This window comes from Vigna radiata, chromosome 5 (assembly GCF_000741045.1).
Source record: "Vigna radiata var. radiata cultivar VC1973A chromosome 5, Vradiata_ver6, whole genome shotgun sequence".
Taxonomy (NCBI): Eukaryota; Viridiplantae; Streptophyta; class Magnoliopsida; order Fabales; family Fabaceae; genus Vigna; species Vigna radiata.
In genome coordinates, this window is record NC_028355.1 from 29,845,971 (window position 1) to 29,864,003 (window position 18,033).

The following is an 18,033-nucleotide window of genomic DNA, read 5'->3' on the forward strand; positions in this document are numbered from 1 at the left end:
TCAGAACATTGGGAAAATTAAAGATATGCAAATATTTGCATGAAAAANTNCATTGTAATCGATTACAATGCAGTGTAAACGATTACGCGAGCCTGCAGAGGTTTCTGCACATCCTGATCATCTCTAGGAGCCACCAAAAACAACATAGGGNACCACGTGCTGAATGAAGAGTGATTTNACAGAAGTTCANATGTTTTACTTGTTTTTGGGATGNTTTGTGTATTGTTTAAGTGTTCTTTACGTAGGGAAATATTTCCTTAATTAAGAAGACATATTAATGAACACAATTACTCATTAAACACTAAAATTCGCAAACGAAGTACACATAATTTAAAGAGTACAATACTGATAAAAGACACAACAGTTGTAAATGAAAGCAAATACATCAAAACAGGAAATTATAACTAAGAAGTAAAATGATAAAAGGGGGTTGGTGCAGACTGCTGCTATCGGCTCTCAATGTTATCAAGTCTCGAATCTAGGGCATCCAATCTTGAACCAACGTACGTCTGCAGTTGTTCAATGCGTTCTATGACATCGTTAAGTGTTGTGGAAGAAGTTGGTTGTTCATTATGTCGATCCCTTGTACGGTGATGTTGTTCATTGGGTTTGTTGTGTTTTGGAACCCAGACTCCCTCTTCATTCTGCACATAGCCAAAGGAGGACACAATTTCATATCCTATCCTTTGTTTGTCTTCGACTTGGTGTTATCGAAATTCGTTCTACATGCACTTCTCTGAGTAACCCATTCATAGCAGCAATTATTGATGAATCAACAGAGACTCGAACACGCCACTACACAACATTATCAAGAAAAAATTTATTACTTACCAAAAAAAAAAAGAACAACTATATATAAATGCGATATAGAGTGAATTAGGGTTCATACAAACATATGAATAGTAACCAAAAAAAATTATTACTTACCATTGGGTTCCGAGACGTCATTGCAACTGCCCAAATTGCAGACAAACATATGAATGGTTTATTAGGGTTCATACAAACACAAAAACACATAAAACAACACGCACAAACCCAAAACACAAAAACCCTCCCCAACCCAAAAAATGCGATATAAAGTGAAAACTCTAATGGGATATACTGCACAAAACCAAACACACCCAAAACGCAAAACGCGAAACGCCAAATAGTGCTTACCAACAGAGTATGGAGGAATATCGATAGACGAGAGACGAATGGAAAGGAAACAACAACGGAGTCTATACACGAATGACTGCCAGAGGAATGAAGAGAGGAACCCAATGGGAGAGAGAATGGCATAGACGCAACTTTGGTTTCGAAAAGTGAAGAGGATGAAAAATTAAACCGCCAATCTCAAATTTCATAAAACTTCTCTTCCAAAAATACCCTTCTGCACATCTTTAAAACCCTTTTATTCAAAATCTGATGGCATGCAATAGAATTTTGACACGTGGAGGTGTGTCAAAATTGTGTCAAGGGAGAGTCTCAAACAAACATTTTCCATTAGTAAATAAGGTGATCATCATGTGTCAGCAATCATAACTTCTCAAAGTTAATAAATGGATTAGTTTCATTTCAAACCATGGAGAAATGTCCTTTGTATCAAATACTAGAACCACTTTTCCTTCAGAATTGAGCATAACCACAACTAGTTTGTATATGAAATCTATTTCCTCAAATGTATTTTGTAGATTTCTTATTGATGTGATTCATTCATCTTGAATTAAAGCGCATCCAGGTTTTTACTGCAATCAGGTTTTGCACTTACCTTAGTGGATATTATTTTCATCTGTTCATAAGCAGCTTTGCTTCCAAAAAATTGAGTTCTATTTTTGCTCACTGCAAACAATATTATAAATGATATTAACAAGAAATGAGCATTGTACACATTACTCCAAAGTAGTGTAGGCTGGATAATATGAGTAAAAACAGGCATTTCAAGTAAAAATGCCTTCATCAAAGCTTAGGAGAAGTGAAACATGCGTTAAAAAATGTTCATAAGTTCACATCACTACTACCTTGCACAGATGATGCAACGGTAACACTACACAATTAATGGCCTAATAATACCAGAAATGACTACGGATGGCAGCAGGTGCAAAGCAGTAAGCAAACTATATTTGCAGTTTCTGCTACCATCAAAACATGAACTTAGTTAAAAAGTACTAGGTAAATTCACTCACTGAATATAGAACAGAAATTACTTTTGACTCTTCTTTTTCCATAAATCACCAAACATTCTAATCCCAGAACCCTTCCTCTTTCCACCTCCAAAACCATCATCCAAGTCATCAGCCATACCAGGAGACCCCACATAACCATTGTACCTAGCAGCAGGTGTCTCAAACGTTCCACCAAAGTGCTTATCCATTGAACCACACCTTTCAGGAATTCTAGCAGTAATATCAACACCCCCAGCAAGCACTGCAGCTGCAGCATCTGCTGCTTTTCTCCATTGCTCAGTTTGCACCCTTAGCTTTTTCATCTCTGCTTCTAATCCTTCTTTTTCTGCTTCCACAGATTTTAACTTCCCATTCAACTTCTCTGTATTCGCTTGACTTGCTTCCAACTCTTCTCTCAGTCGGTCCAATAGCAAGGACATTCCTTCTTCCTTGGATTGAGCAGTTGACACTTTTGAAACTGCTTCGTCCAGTTTGTTCTTCAGATTTTCTTTCTCATTAGTAATGGACTCTAACTCCTTCCCTTTCTCTTCCAAACGGGATTTCAACAATGCAATTTCATCAATCTTCAGTGACAGTTCATGTTCGTCCACAGAAGGCTTTTCCGGCATTGATATTGCTGGTGCATTTGAGTCTTCAAACGGTAGATTTTCCTTTTCTGATTGATCTCCAGGTTTGTCGAATTTAATTGTCAACTTCTCAATTGGAACTTCAAACACATCAGTCTCGTGTTGGTTGTCACCCGGTACAATATCTTGGGGTTTGGTTTCAGTTTTGTTTGACTCTTGATCATTCTTGGAAGTGCACTTCTCTTGGAACTTCTCAACCACAGGAACCACCGATTGCACAGCTTTCTTCACTAGCTCATCTTGAGCTTCTTTCTTTGCAGCTTCAGCAGAAACTAGCTGATCCTTCAAAACTTTTAACTCTTCTTGTGCTTGACCAAGCTGAGATTCTAAATCTGCGATGCGAGTTCCTAGCTTCTTTTGATTTAGTGCCTCAGATTGAGTGCCTCTTGGTGAGCGCCGGTCTCCGAACTTCGGACTTCGGTCAGCAATCAGCCGATGATGCAATGGATCAGAGTCAGAATTTGATGTCCGATGTTGATGAGGACCACGTGGAGACTGCCTTTGAGGCAAATCAGATCCCCTGGTAGGAAACAAAACTTCATAAAAAAACTATATAGAGAAAGAAACTACAATTTAAATAAGAATTGGTATGTAATTTTCTGGCCTGTCTCATCATGGGGGCACATTAGTAACATGATCAAATGACAACATTCTATATAAAACAAGTCACATGTTTCAACAATCTTCACAATGAATTTTAGCCTTCATCCATACATTGATCATGTACAGACATTGTCTATAAAGTTTCTATTAAAAACTTCGGTTGAGGTCAGGTGCTAAAGAATAATTGTATCTAACATGAATGGTATGGGCAGAATTTCTGAATATCAGTGTGGCAAGAATCACTAGGGGGCTAGAACACATTTAGTGACCAATTTCACTTTAGCTGATAAGTGAAGGCTAAGAAGTAGTTTCATCTTTCAGATGATATATTTCCATTAATCATAAAGATTTTATTCTTAAGAGAAGATGGTGAGTTGTTATAATGTATGGATAGATCAATAAAATTGAAAACTTAGAGTGAGGTGTTGTTTGGTTGATGAACAAGAAAAAGAGAAAGAATACATATAAATAAGTTTATTAGCAATCGGAAAATGTGAATGTAGAGAAACTAGTATATGGAAGCAGTGGACTGTTTTACTACTGTATTAGATTATCACACCTTGATCTTGGCATTTGATATGCTTGAAGACGGCAAATGATGGAACAATGAAAGTTTTCTTTGCTCAAAAAGTCTCACCTGCTAACCAAAAATGCAAGTTCAAATGATCCAGGGAACTACATCCAGTCCAGAAACACCACAAACATGAAGTATACATAATTATATTTGCAAAAAAAGTGGGCAGAACCTGCCCATGTAGATAAATAAACTGCTACAATATAAAACAATGCACCTTTTATGATTAAAGAAAGGGGTAAAGGAGTAGGAGCATNNAACCTTTTTAGTAAAATATTAAACAGCAGAGAAATGCCAATGAGAAAACATTCGTTGAGATTTCACTTAAGCTGAAAGTTTAAAGCACTTAAAGTAAATGGAGCACTTTCAAGTTTAATAGCAGTTAGGCTTTTATCCTCCTCCAAACCATAATTAGGTGAGAGAAATAGAAAGACAGAAACTCACAAGGGCCATGCACATTTATGACCTAGACCCACGTTATCATAAAGGAGCCAACTCACTACAACCGTGACAATTAAACTAAAAGGCAGTTGATTTAAACCTAAGATACCAAAATTTATCTCCCATTAGAAACTACGAAGGTAGATGACCCTTACGGAAATATCATGAGATAAAAAAAAAAATAAAAAAATAAAAAAAAAAAAAAAGACTAAGGCAGCCCCCACATTGCACACTGGTCCTGTGTTCAAACAATGACATGCTAAAAAAGTATGCCTTTAATACCACCCCAAGAGCAAGAAAGCATACAGGGTCAGAGCCTACTTTATTCAGTGCCTTTTGCTTTGTTTAAAAGCGAGCAAGTGCTGTAAATACTGCATGTGTAAATGTTGCATGTTTAACGCAAAGGGAGTAAATGCAACCTAATACAGAGAATGGTCCACAGTTTAAAATTTGGAGACAAATACAGAACCACCACCCCAAGAAAGGCAAAAAAGAATTTATGTGACCCCATGTATATAAGCAACCTGATACTCCTAACAAATAAGTAACTATTCCACTTCCCCAATAATTGCACCAGGCCCACCACACATTCAAGTGGTTGTATAATGGAGTTGAAAGAGGTGCAACTTAAATAGTAGTCATATCAATGCTTTTTACCTTGGCTTCTGAGATGCAGTCTAAAGTGGTTTGTTGTTCATGGGTCTCTTTTTGAATCAGGAGCTTAGCAATGATGAGAGCCTAATAGTAGCATCAAAGGTTAGTTCATCATCAAAAAGAAAGATGGATAACTGTAATTCAAAAACAACCTTGTTAAGAAAGAAATTAATAGTTAAGAAGTTACACAGTCCATGCAACTTCTTGAAAAAAGTGTTAGTGAAAGGGCAAGTAGATAGCAGTAGGTAAAACAATTATTGAAGGAAAATCAGTATCAAGATCTTGTGTCATTCTGAAAACTGTGGGGACTGGCCATCACAAACCAGAAAAAAGAAAAGCGAGAAATGTTGGAGCCCATGGTTATTTGATAAAAATCTTCTGTTTAACTATTTTTTTCATTATTTTTGCTTCAAGTGACACTTCACTATAATGAAAATGATAATCAGATGGTAGAATATCCTTTCTCTCTGAAACTGTCTCTCCCTTTTAGGAAACCGAACCCATCAAGACCCCACATTATAAAAAGGAATGGCACCACTACCCCATGGTGGATACAGATGCATATGAAGAGAGAGATTCAAATCCTTGTAATCTAGTACTGAACTTGTATCAAAAGTGAAAGTTCATTTACCTTTGGCCTTAAAATATAATATGCCAACTACAACTTCTTTTGGAACCAATACAAGTGAAGACTGTGAATTCTTATCACCAACTATTCTTTCACAATGGATGTATAACATAAATATTTCATCAAAACATTTGTACTTCTCAAATGTTGAGTTCTAAGCAAGAGTTTTTTTTTATAAAAAAAATAATGTATTAAAGAAATGCACATACCATCAATTTTTATCAGTTGTTCCTTTTCACAAATTTAGACAAAAGTTACAAAAAACAGCATAAAGTAACCTTTTCGTTGAACGTATAAATCTTCATAAAAACAAATAGATAACATTATAATGAGTATAGTAGAATATGCCCTTTTCACAAACTTATAATGTCCATGGCACATATTCAGACGAAGAAAGTAACAACACATCCAAGGGAATAATACATAGAAAAAAGCAATTTGTTTGGAAGTTTTGGTTCCTCCAAAGAGCAAGACGGTCTTCAATGTCCTTAATACAAATCACATTTGCTTTGCTTTTCTTCTCAAATCCCTCTAACACAACACAAATTCTCTACCGCCATGTTCGCCAAATGGGTTTACAGAGAAAAAGAAATTCATGCTATCAAACATAACATAAGACAAATCACACGGATTTAATTATCACGCACTTACTTGTTCTTGAAATATGAGACTACGGAATATACCAAATTTGGCTAATGTCATACAAAATTTAATAAAGAAAATGGTAGAAAAATTAATCCACCTTTAAAAACAGTTAATGGTGCACAAACACAATACTGCAAAATGCAATATAAACTTCAATAATGTTGCTTAATATAGTAAAATATCGTGTGTGAACAAAAATATTTACCCACCTGCAGACATAAAGATCTGAAAAATACTAATGATACTTTTATTCCACCTACTATCAATGATTATTAAATTATTGTTTCCGTTTCGAAGTTTAATAGGAAGCATAGTAATAATTAAAAATTTAAAGTAACATTTATTAAGTAGAATAAATTACTGTATTTTATTCGAGTTTAAAAGGCACCATGTAGTAATAACTAAAGATTTAAAAGTATTATTTATTAGCCATCATAAAAGCTTTCTTTAAAAGATATACCAATGAAGTGATTTGACCGATAAAAGACTAATGCTATAAAGAAAAGCATTCAAAAGACAAGGGTCAATAACCACAGCATAGTGCAGAGTAACAATTCAAGGGATAAGATCTTGATAGCATGGTGAAGATTCTCCGAATGTTCGTTCATTTAAGTGTTTGGTAGGGAAGAAAACTGAAGAAAACTATAGAAAATTAAAACCTTTGACGAAAAAAAAAGTGAACAAAAATTACACACCACACCTGTGCAGTTGCAGAGGCGAAAATTGCTGATGTTTGTTGAAGGCAAAAGAGTGAAAAAGAACAAATTTCACTATAGATTTTCATTTGTATTTTTATTTTTATAAAAAGCATTGAGGAAATATGTGTTTATAAATGACACAAATGTGCAATACTATTTGTAGATTCTAGCAGAGTGAAAAGCTCACCTTTGATGATGAAAATATTTGGAATTAGAGAAGAACAACGGTGTGAATCAGCTAACACTGTTGAGGGATCTGAAAGCATCTCAGGATGAGAGAGTGAAGTTCCACCACAAACGGGAAGAGAGAAAAGCCTCTCAACAAAGACTAAACACAAAAAGTTGATGAACCCTTTAAGTGATTTGCATATGCATATATATTTGAAAAAGAAAAAAAAGTGAGAAGATGTAATGAAGTGAAAAAGACATACCCCAGAAGCAGAAAAGCCGTAGAAAGGCAGAAGAAGAGAGGAAAAATGGGGTTTGAAAGTTTGAATTAAAGCTGTTATGAAACGTGACACTAGGTGGTGTGTATTTATGAGTGTGCAACTTTCAAACTTGCTGGGGGAAGGAGGAAGAGTACAAAACAAAAGGGTTATTTTGGGGAAAATGTTTCCAATAATTAATGTCTAATGTTGTGAGTTTTGCCCTCTCGGAAATCTAACTTACACAACAGCTCTTGTCTTTTTGTCACTTTCTCCGCAATTCAAAACCTTTCCCACTTTTTTAACATTTTCCTCTTGTTTTCTCCCAAAGCTACCTCCTCCACACTTTCATTTTAAAACTCAACAATTCAAATAATACTAATAACAACAGTCACAATTTAATATTATTAGAACTTCCACGTTACTACGGACAAAACCAATAGTTCATCTTATAAACTAGTTTTGTAGAGTTGAATTAAGATTAAAATCTGCTTCTAATATAATATTAGAGTTATTATTAAAGTTTATCCTAATTACGTTTGTTATTTGTTAAACATATTATTTTACTTATAATTTTATGAAGTTGAGTTAGGTTTAAAGTACATTTCTAACTAATATGTATAAATTAAATTAATCGATTAATGAGATGTTGAATATGAAGAATTGATTTTTCTTTCGGTTTGGGTAATGTGTGTATGAATGAATGGACGAAATTTCTAAACCAAATTGTCACGTGCCTGACAAAGAATCATCCAAGAACAGTGTGCATTTCTCTGTAGTAGTAGTGACTTAACTACGTTTCTATTGAATGATTAATTAACAACTAGCACGAACGGAACCCTGTTTTTTCTGTGATTAAAAAATTAAGATGTATGAAAACTAGTGTCACGTGTCACACTAAAATTAGCTTCATACAAATAAAACACTGTTATGTTTTAAGCTTTGTTGGTAACCAACTTTTAATTAACTGTGTTTAGTTTTAAACTTTGGAGATTCGTAATAACTTTAAGATAAGTAATGTTGTTACCCGAATCTTGAATTTGAATTTATGAACAAATGGGTAGTTTGATTATTTCGTTTAGAAAATAAGTATGTACAAGAGTTAAAATTTTTAGAATAAAGTAAGAGTGGTTTTTTATGAAGTATATTATTAGAGAATACAAAACTAAAATAGACAATAGACCTATATTTTTATTAAAATAATATTTAGTTAAAAAAATATAATAATAATATGATAAAAATTTATATAAATAATAAATAATATTTAATAGGTCTAATTATTATTTTTTTTGTCTATCGTTTCGTTGTAGTATGTCAAATTGGGCTTATTTTTTAAAAAAGTTTCAATTTTATCCACATATGTTATAATTTATCTCAATCAAGTTCCTTTCGTTAAATATCAATAAATAGAGTTAACATGTTTCGTGATGTGGTAAAAGAGTATGTTAATGTGGCTAAACCAATTTTTTAAGATTTACCTATGTTTAAATGTAATGTAATCTGGTTACGTTGACAAAGTGTTCTTTCCTCTTTGGTAGTTGGTTGAGGAAGTGTTCTTTTTTTTTTTTCGTTGGGACTTCATTAAATCAGTGTTGCTTACATAAAACCCAAAAAAAACAATTTGAAACAAAAGCTCTGCATCCCAATTCACAAAACTCGGATAACAAAACAAAAACGCTCAAAATCAGAGAACAATCAAACCCTAAGTCGTAGAATCAAGAACTCCAAATTTCCAATTTCAGAAAACCCACATTTGAAAAGTGAATTAAAATGCAAAAATCCCAAAAACTGGAACCCAATTTGAATCCAGAAAGAAGAAGAAGAAATGGTTCTCCCCAAGGCTAAATCAAAATGCAGCAAAGAAACCCCAAATCGAAACCCTAAATCAAATGTGAAGCCTCTTCCATTCTAAGAAATCTGAGTCAAAACCGAAAATAAAAGAGGAAAGAAGAAATTGCATCTCCTTGTTATAAAACGCGATTTTTTTTTTCTGACATAGCACAAAATGTTTTTATAATCACGAGAATAGCATACTGTAGTTTATATTTACAAAACTAACACGTTTTTCTTTTCATGTCAGAATTCAGTTTCTGGGAAACCGAATTCTAACTTATATTCTATTTTTTTTTTTAAATCTTAGGTTAGAATTCAGTTTCTGGAAAACCAAATTCTTATATATATATATATATATATATATATATATATATATAAAAGTACATTGGAATTGAGTTTCTAACAAACTGAATTTTGACTTATATTTTGAACTCTTTACTACGCTTTCAAAAACGGAACAATGGTCATGCACATCACCTCAATTGGAGTAAATCACTTTGTAAATGGACATTTTTTTGAAAAAATCAATGGCCTAACATCATCGTTGGTGCAAGGAACACACCCAACAGCATTGAGCCGACTCACCCATATAACAAATGGAAAAATTTTACAAAAGCAAAGCAAAAACCATCTTGCGGAGTGCTATTGTTCCAGTCGGGAAGTATAGTTGAAGTTTTTGTACAAATGACCATGTTTCCTCTAGTATTCGATTACCAGACCCTTGTAATCGATTACCAGACCCTTGTAATCGATTACCAGGGCAAGAAATGACCAACAATGCTTATGGAACTCATCTAACTTACATGAAAACACCTAAATGATCTTTTTACTCAACAATTCAATGGTTAATGTGTTCATTGGTGCACTAAATACCACCCATGACCATTAAACTCATCCACTCATCTAAAATAAGTAACATGAAACAATAACTTGATAGTAAACTCATTTAGGAAGCTTAGAAGAACGTTGTTTGGGAAATTAACTGCATCTTCTACAGTGGTCTAAAAATTATGAGTTAGTAGTCATTTGAAAGCTCTTTGAGTCTAGATTCCAACAAAACAAGAACCAACTCATTTAGAGTTTGGTGGAGAAAGTTAAGAGCAAAACAACCAGCAAAGGTCAGAAAAAACAACCTGGGGAGTGTTGTTCATCCAGTTAGGGAGTATAGTTGAAGTTTCTGTACAAATGACCCTTTTTCCTCTGGTAATCGATTACTAGACCCCTGTTATTGATTACCAGGGTAAAAAGGGTCATTTGCACAAAAACTTCAACTATAATTCCTAGTTGGATGAACAACACTCCCCATGATAGTTTTGGGTCTATTTTTGGTCAATTTTTCCATGTTTTGATAGAAGACACAATAATTAACTTTAATAGAGGACGAAGTGATTGATAACAATGAATGAAACATTTTCTTTAATTTTAACATAATTGTCTTACACAACAACCTAGAAAAGAAAAAACTAAACAAAGAAAATATCCCCCAATAGACCACACTTAAACTACACAGTGTCCTCAATGTGTCACAAACAAGATCAGAGCAATAAGTACAATCAAAAGATCATGGACAAGTGCAATAAAGGTGGGGAAGGGATAAGAAGGGAAAAGAAAAATCCCCTAAATCAAGGTGGAAGATGCCAAATTTGAATGAGCACAAAAATGTCTTCCACAACTCGATCTAGGAAGGAACTTCTGAGGAGTTGTTTCATCTGATGCCCATTGATTTTGAAGCTTTTGTTTATGGGTGCCGGTGGAGCATTAGTAGCCTACAGGTGCAAGTTAGAATCATGTGTACCTCCTATCAATGCATTTACAATACTTCCGATGTTGATTCTCTCATTTCCTTTTATCTTCTTCTTTTGATTACACAGGTCTTTCAAGAATGCTGCATAATTGGGAATTTGCTTTGTGGCACCAAGTAGAAGTATGTTCACCTCCAATTTCCTGAAGGTTTCAAGAATCTCATCATCTGCTCCTATTTGATTGATCAAGCTCTAAATGAACGCTCTGGCCTCTTGTTAGAACTGAATGTTCTGCATGGTTATCTGCCTCAATAACTCCTCCAATGTAGACTCATAAATTGTAGGTTGAGGAGTTGTTTTACTAACCTTTCATAGTCTTCCATAAGAGTCAAGTATTGAAAAACAATTTCGTCTTTGTTGGGAAACGAATTAAGGTTACATTAACCCTATCTAGTTTGTTAACTACTAACTTGACAATACTAAAGTTGCCTTGTAATGTAGTATTAATTTGATAGCATCAATGATAACGTATGTTGAATAAGTGACAGTATCTTGGAGTGTCCAGCACGTAATATGGCTTAGAAACCTGCAACGGAGTTTGGAAATATTGCAAGAAAAAAAGGTGTTGGTCTGAGTAGATAATAGGTCAGTGATCGAGTTGACAAAACACCTCATCAACCACAAACGAAGTAAGCATATTAACATCTATTTTCATTTTATCCGAGAACAAGTTAAAAGAGGAAGTGTGGAACTTGAACACGTATAAAACAAGGAACAAATAGCTGATATATTCACACAACTACTACTTACAACATCGTTTTAGGAGTATAAGAAGGTGATTGGGATGAAGGAAGAAAGAATTTAAGTTTATAAAGGAGTTTTGTTAGATGAACTTAAATTGTGAAAGATAATTTTGTAATTTCAAGTGATGTTTTATTTTTCAGAGTCGCAGATTTGTTGTATCTCATATAGATTTTATTCTGTGCTTCAATTTTTATTTTCACTTTACTATACCAGCCTGGTAATTAATGGTTGGTTTTATTTTCTGGAGCTCGGTCCCGCTAGTTTTTTTTTTTCAGTGTTATTACATTTCAGTTATTATATTGCACTGATGTAATCGGCCCAAGGCCTATGACGACTATTTTTAATAGCCTTTTCACAGTCAACGCACAGAATTACATTGCATCTATCTTTAGTGTGTACAGCGTTTTAGTCCAAAATTTTCAAATTAGTTTTCTAAAAGAAAAAGCATCAAAAGAATGCATATACAGATTACTTATCAATTATAATAATTAGTTTTAAATTGTATTAATTACTATATTTATTTTCCTTTATTTAATTTAATTATTAGTGTTAAATATCAATTATTATAATTGATATTATAATAATTGATATTAAATTAGTGAAGTTTATTTCCTTTTAACTCTTTTCAATTAGGTTATCAGTTTGTATATTTATACATTGCAATCCAATGATCAAATAAGAAATTCATTTCAAATACTTTCTATATGGTATCAGAGCAGGTTTTCTGATCCTTTTCTACTCTGTTGTCGTCGGCGGCCTCCTAAAAGTCTCTTTTTTATCCGATGTCTTTTATCTTCTACTTGTTCATGATGGTTTGGTCATAAAATTTTTCCCATTCATGATCCTCTTCGTTTTTTTTTTTTATCTTCTTCGACACAGGACGTCGCTCCTTCCTTTCTTTTTGCCTCCCATGGCCAATGACAACTCTTCATCTATTAGCAACCCTCATAAGCCATCAAAACCATTCACTTGCATCACCCTTAAGAGTGTCACCAAGCTTCTACCCTTAAATTAGTTGAAGCTCTTCTTGATGGCTATGATATTCTCAAATATCCAGATGAATCCTTTCTTGCGCCGCCGATGACGATCTCCACCACCGTTGTACCTCCAACTCCGAATCCTGCTTATCAAACCTGCGTCGACAGGACCGTCTTACACCTTAAGCAGTTAAAGGAGTGTCTCCACACGGTGTCTAAAGATGCAGATTAGGCATTCCTCAACTGAAGCAGAACACAAAGCGTCTCTGCTTCATCCTCGGTTTGACTCATTATTGTTTAAGTTGCATCTCTCTTCCCGATCGTCCAACTTGCGGGAGGATATCAATTATAATAATTAGTTTTAAATTGTAATAATTAGTATATTTACTTTCCTTTATTTAATTTAATTATTAGTGTTAAATATCAATTATTATAATTGATATTATAATAATTGATATTAAATTAGTGGAGTTTATTCCCTTTTAACTCTTTCGAATTAGGTTATCAATTTGTATATTTATACTATTGCAATCCAATGATCAAATAAGAAATTCATTTCAAATAGTTTCTATATTACTTTTATTTCATTTTCTTCACATGTATTCTGTTCTCAAAATTGCACAGATCGCTCACTCATCACATATTTTTTCCTTCTCATGTCACGAGGCTTCTTTCTTAGAGGGTTTATAAATCATTTAAGGTGTTTCAAACCATATTTATCCTTATTGACATATAGCCTTAGTTAATTGAAAAGCTGAAGGTTTTATTCCTGAAACAAGAAATAAAGAAGGAAACAGAAGCTTCTCATCAGTTACAGCTTATTATAGATACTAGTTGATCCTTGCAAAATCAAGAGAGCTTTTTCCAGCATGAGCATTCCCAAAGAAATTGTTCATGTAGTCCTGGAGCACAACTTCTCTGTAGCGGGCCAACCCATCTTTCTCCACCACCTCTGGCAATGGACCTATTCTTTCTGTAGCTATTGGCATTGTAAACACCGGAACCGATACCCTGGATTCGCTGCTACTTGTCCTTACTCGGTGTTCAGCACTCTTATACTTCCCATTGCTCAGTATCTTACATTAATTTGCATAAACAAACCACATCAAGAAAACAGTATATATAACATCATCTACGGTTCTTATTATTATTTCTTTAGTTGAGATTTTAGGATACCAAACCTGTAAAGTATCGCCAATATTAATTACAAGAGCTCCAGGGATTGGGGGAATTTCCAACCACTCTCCTTTGTCAGCACGATTTTGTTGGTCTACCTTGACATACAAGCCTCCGATGCCATCTTGGAGCAGTACTGTGATAGCTCCCACATCGGAGTGGCGCCCAACACCCACTGTAAGCTCTGGATTTGGGCACGCTGGATAGTAGTTCATGTTAACCATCTTCATTCCAAGAAGGCCCTCAATTTCTGAATCTTTTAGTGTAACTCCCAGCTTACTAATCAACGCTTCCACAATGTCTCTAACCATCTTAGTTGATAACTTCAAATACTCAAGTGCAACTTCCCTAAAAAGAAGAGAGAAGAGATGGTTGAAATGTTGAGATATTGATATATGGGGTCAAAAAGAAGAGAGAAGAGTAGCAAAAAAATCATACTTGCACTCATTAGGCCAACACTGAAGAGCTTCTTCATCACTGTTAAATGTCATACTGATGTAGTCTTTCCATTCCAAAGCCTTCTCTTTCTCTGGCACAAAGCTAGTCCCATATTTTACCCTAGGGCTTGGGCTAACCCCAGTGCAATAAACAGCTTTCTTTTCTGGTGGCAAACTGAAGAATGTGTGTGCTGCATCTTTAAGCGATTCCAGCAACTCCAAAGGCACCCCATGATTCACCACCTGAAAGAAACCAAGAGTTTCAGCTGCTCTAGCAATCTCATCCACCACTTTCTCATGCTCTTCTCCATTGAGTTTTGACAAGTCAATGGGTGGAGCATCACATGCTCTTGAATCATGCTTGTTGATCCGTTCCCCTCGAGGTTGTATGTACCTCTCTGGCACCTCGGACACACCTGAGTCTACCAAACCTTTCACACCATTGCCAGCTCTCACCACAAAATCATACAGCGACTTTGAGGAGTTGAATCTTGGAGCCATGCGGTTATGTGAAATTTGCTTATAGACTATGGTTTTAGCAAATCAAAAGTTCAGTAGAAATTGTTATGATCAGTGCAAAGGACTATCCTTACATATATATTGGATGTGTGGTGGGAAATGCTCATATGAATAAAAAAAAAAAACTCTTTGTCAAGATTCATGACTTCGAAAGTAAACTTATTAAAAAAATTAACCACTAGGTTATAGTAATATAGTATATGTCATATATAATAATAATTGATCGATGAGATACGGTGACAAACGGGAGAAAAAGAACCAAAAGATTGACATGTTAGAAAACATCCCGTTTGATCCCAACAACGGTTGAGCATATATATAAAGATGCTTAGACAACATTTTTTTGACAACATTTGAATATCATCATACGTGTCATTGTGTGATTGGTCCATGGTGATGTCATTGTGTCATTTGGACCAATCACACAATGACACGTACGATGATGTTCAAATGTTGTCAAAAAATGTTGTCTACGTATCATTACCCTAATATATAAGTGGTAAGTGGTAGGAAATGCATAGAGGAAATGCATAGAGAAAAAGTAAAGTAAGAGTTTTCGTACAGGTTACAGTAAAAGGAGGAAACAAATATAATAAAAAAAAGACAAAAAAGGAGGTGGGCGGGGCCAATAACATCACTTTAATATTACAGAAAATTATAATATATATAATTTATTTTTCTCTAATAGTCGAAAGAAAAAAAAATGGTAGCTTTCTAATTAAATGTTCACACATTAAAGCAACTTATATTAGGATTGAAGAATTTGAAGAAATGCATGAACAAAGACACTACAGTAGGTGATTTATTTAATTATTTTACATACTAAACCGATATGTATGCATGGAGTTGACTTTTAACTGGCTAATTAATTGTTAGATGATAGGAATGAAATTCAAGTGTAGTTTAACAAAGCATATAAGCATGTAGAATGGCTTTTTCCTAGGAAGGTCAACTCTTGCAATTCAAAATATTGTAGATCTTTAAGCATGTCAAACGAAAGAAATTATTTCTTTGTGAGTACATTCAAATATTGATTTATCACTACAATGGGCTTTAGCCCCTAACACAAACACAATGATTCATGTCACTTAATTTACGTCTCATTCAAAAATAACATACGTTATAAAATGTGATGATATTTTCTAAATAAATCAACATCCTTTATGCAAGATCTAAAATAGTAAGATTAAAATATAGACTTAAATACCTATTTAGTACTCAAGTTGGAGGTTAAATTTCTGTTTGATACCCGATTTTAAAAGTGATTTAATTAGGTTTCCAAATTATTGATTTTGCTTTCAATAGATCCCTTCTGTTAAATAGCTTGTAAGAACGTTAACCGTGGCGGTATTTTTCTTCTCTCTCCTCAGTTTCTCTTCTATTTCTCTCTCTTCTTCCCTGCAACCATTCACAATCACCTTTTGTATTTTTTTCTTCTCTCAAAATGAACCACCACCATCCTATCACTCCCAGGTTATCATCACCAGTAGAAGCACCAAAAACCAGTCACAGTTTTTCTTTCTCATGAAACTCTCCCTCCACCGGAAGTACCCCTTGAATTGGGACGCTGAAAAACCCGTGTGCAGCTTTACCGAAGTTACCTGCAACACCAAAGTTCCCGGCAGATACATGCTCTTACCTCCCATAGTTGCGTGTTCTCCGCCTCGGCCACACCAGGTTCAAGTTCAACGTCACCATCCTCAACTGTTCCCATTTTCTCGTTCTGGATAACATGTTTTCTGGAGAGATACCGCAGAGTTATGCGAACTGCATGATGTTGTTGAGGTTTAGAGTGAGTAACAACTGTTTGTGAAATTTAATGCTTCACGTAAACATTTCGAACGAGAGATAACAGAACTATAGAAGAAAGACTTTTTAGAATACAGTATTTGAAAGTGTAAAAGTTTACTATGCTTTAAAACCATCACACCTAAAAGATATCTGTTAGCATTCACGTCAACCCTGTTTGTTCGCAGAAAACAGCACTAAAATGAAATCAAAGAAAATTTTAAACTTTATGAGAAGTTTCTTTTCTTAAACTTTGTTATCTATATATTTAAATATAGCTTGAAACTCTTAAAATAATCCTTAATACTTGGAGGGTGCAAATGAACTATCATACTCGTCAATGCTCATTGTAGTATATACAGGAAAAGTATTAGTCCAGAGTCTTCATTACCATCATTTAGTTCCAGTTTCATTTCCCTAACATAGTGAACAGTGGTATATTTACTCTCTATATTCTGAGAATGACAGTATTTTATTTGCATCCTCTAGAAAAAGACAAAAAACAGATAGAAGAGACGCTCAAACCGTGTCCTCTGTTCTATTTAGACATAATCCAGTAAATGTAGGACATAATTTTCCTATTTACATGATACAATGTGCCTTACGTAGACCCTAATTAAATAAGGAAAAAATCATAAGATATATAAAAAGAATAATTTATAGGAGATCTTTTAAGATACTCTAAAAATATTCTAAGCTATAAAAATGATATCATCAAATATTTGTCAGATTTTAAAACATCCTAATCTAAATATATCAGACAGTGAATTATGATAATTGTAGACCACATCGTAGCATTTACTAAACAATATCCATAGGTTCTTGCCAATAACTATAATATTCATTCTTAACAACTTTCAGTACAATTTTAGCCCATAGCAAATCTGATGTATGACAACTACATGGCAAGCAAACCATGTAAACGACGGTAGTATACAGCAGACTGTGATATAATTAGAGGTGTCAATTTAACCCATGGTCCTAGGGTCAGCCCCAACCCACTATTGAAAAAGCCCTATTTTAAGAAGCCCCTTAAGTAGGGGGCCAGAAAAAAGCCCCAACCCCCAAAACCCCCTCTCAAGTGGGTTAGAGTCAAGGTTAAAGTGGGTTTAGCCCCACTCCAAAACTTTAATTAAATTTTAGGCTCAGTCCAAAACTTCAAATTAAATTTTAGAACTAATATAATTTATATATACATAATCTTTTGTAATTTTACTCTCTCTCTAAATTATACAATTTTTATTTTAATTATTTTACGTATAATTTTTTTTTTTACTTCTCATGAATTTAAACAGGAA

At 34.2% G+C, this 18,033-nt stretch overlaps 2 protein-coding genes across 6 annotated transcripts; both read right to left on the minus strand.

The window, feature by feature from the left end:
- Positions 1-1,901: 1,901 nt before the first annotated feature.
- LOC106762650 (interactor of constitutive active ROPs 4) lies at positions 1,902-7,600 on the minus strand. Of its 5 annotated transcripts, none has more exons than XM_014646663.2 (5): positions 7,466-7,600; positions 7,222-7,362; positions 5,067-5,147; positions 3,954-4,031; positions 1,902-3,311 (listed from the first exon to the last, which is right to left on the minus strand). In XM_014646663.2, exons 4-5 carry the CDS (start codon positions 3,965-3,967, stop codon positions 2,183-2,185), a joined length of 1,143 nt encoding a protein of 380 aa, XP_014502149.1. In that variant the 5' UTR covers positions 3,968-4,031; positions 5,067-5,147; positions 7,222-7,362; positions 7,466-7,600; the 3' UTR covers positions 1,902-2,182. The 5 variants fall into 5 exon arrangements, with proteins under 5 accessions (XP_014502149.1, XP_022637074.1, XP_022637075.1 ...); XM_022781353.1 differs by having other exon boundaries at positions 3,954-4,034; XM_022781354.1 differs by lacking the exons at positions 5,067-5,147; positions 7,222-7,362; positions 7,466-7,600 and adding an exon at positions 4,731-5,023.
- Positions 7,601-13,645: 6,045 nt separating this feature from the next.
- LOC106761811 (feruloyl CoA ortho-hydroxylase 1) lies at positions 13,646-14,940 on the minus strand. Its single transcript, XM_014645378.2, has 3 exons — positions 14,430-14,940; positions 13,997-14,339; positions 13,646-13,891 (listed from the first exon to the last, which is right to left on the minus strand). Exons 1-3 carry the CDS (start codon positions 14,927-14,929, stop codon positions 13,646-13,648), a joined length of 1,089 nt encoding a protein of 362 aa, XP_014500864.1. The 5' UTR covers positions 14,930-14,940.
- Between the last annotated feature and the right edge of the window lie 3,093 nt (positions 14,941-18,033).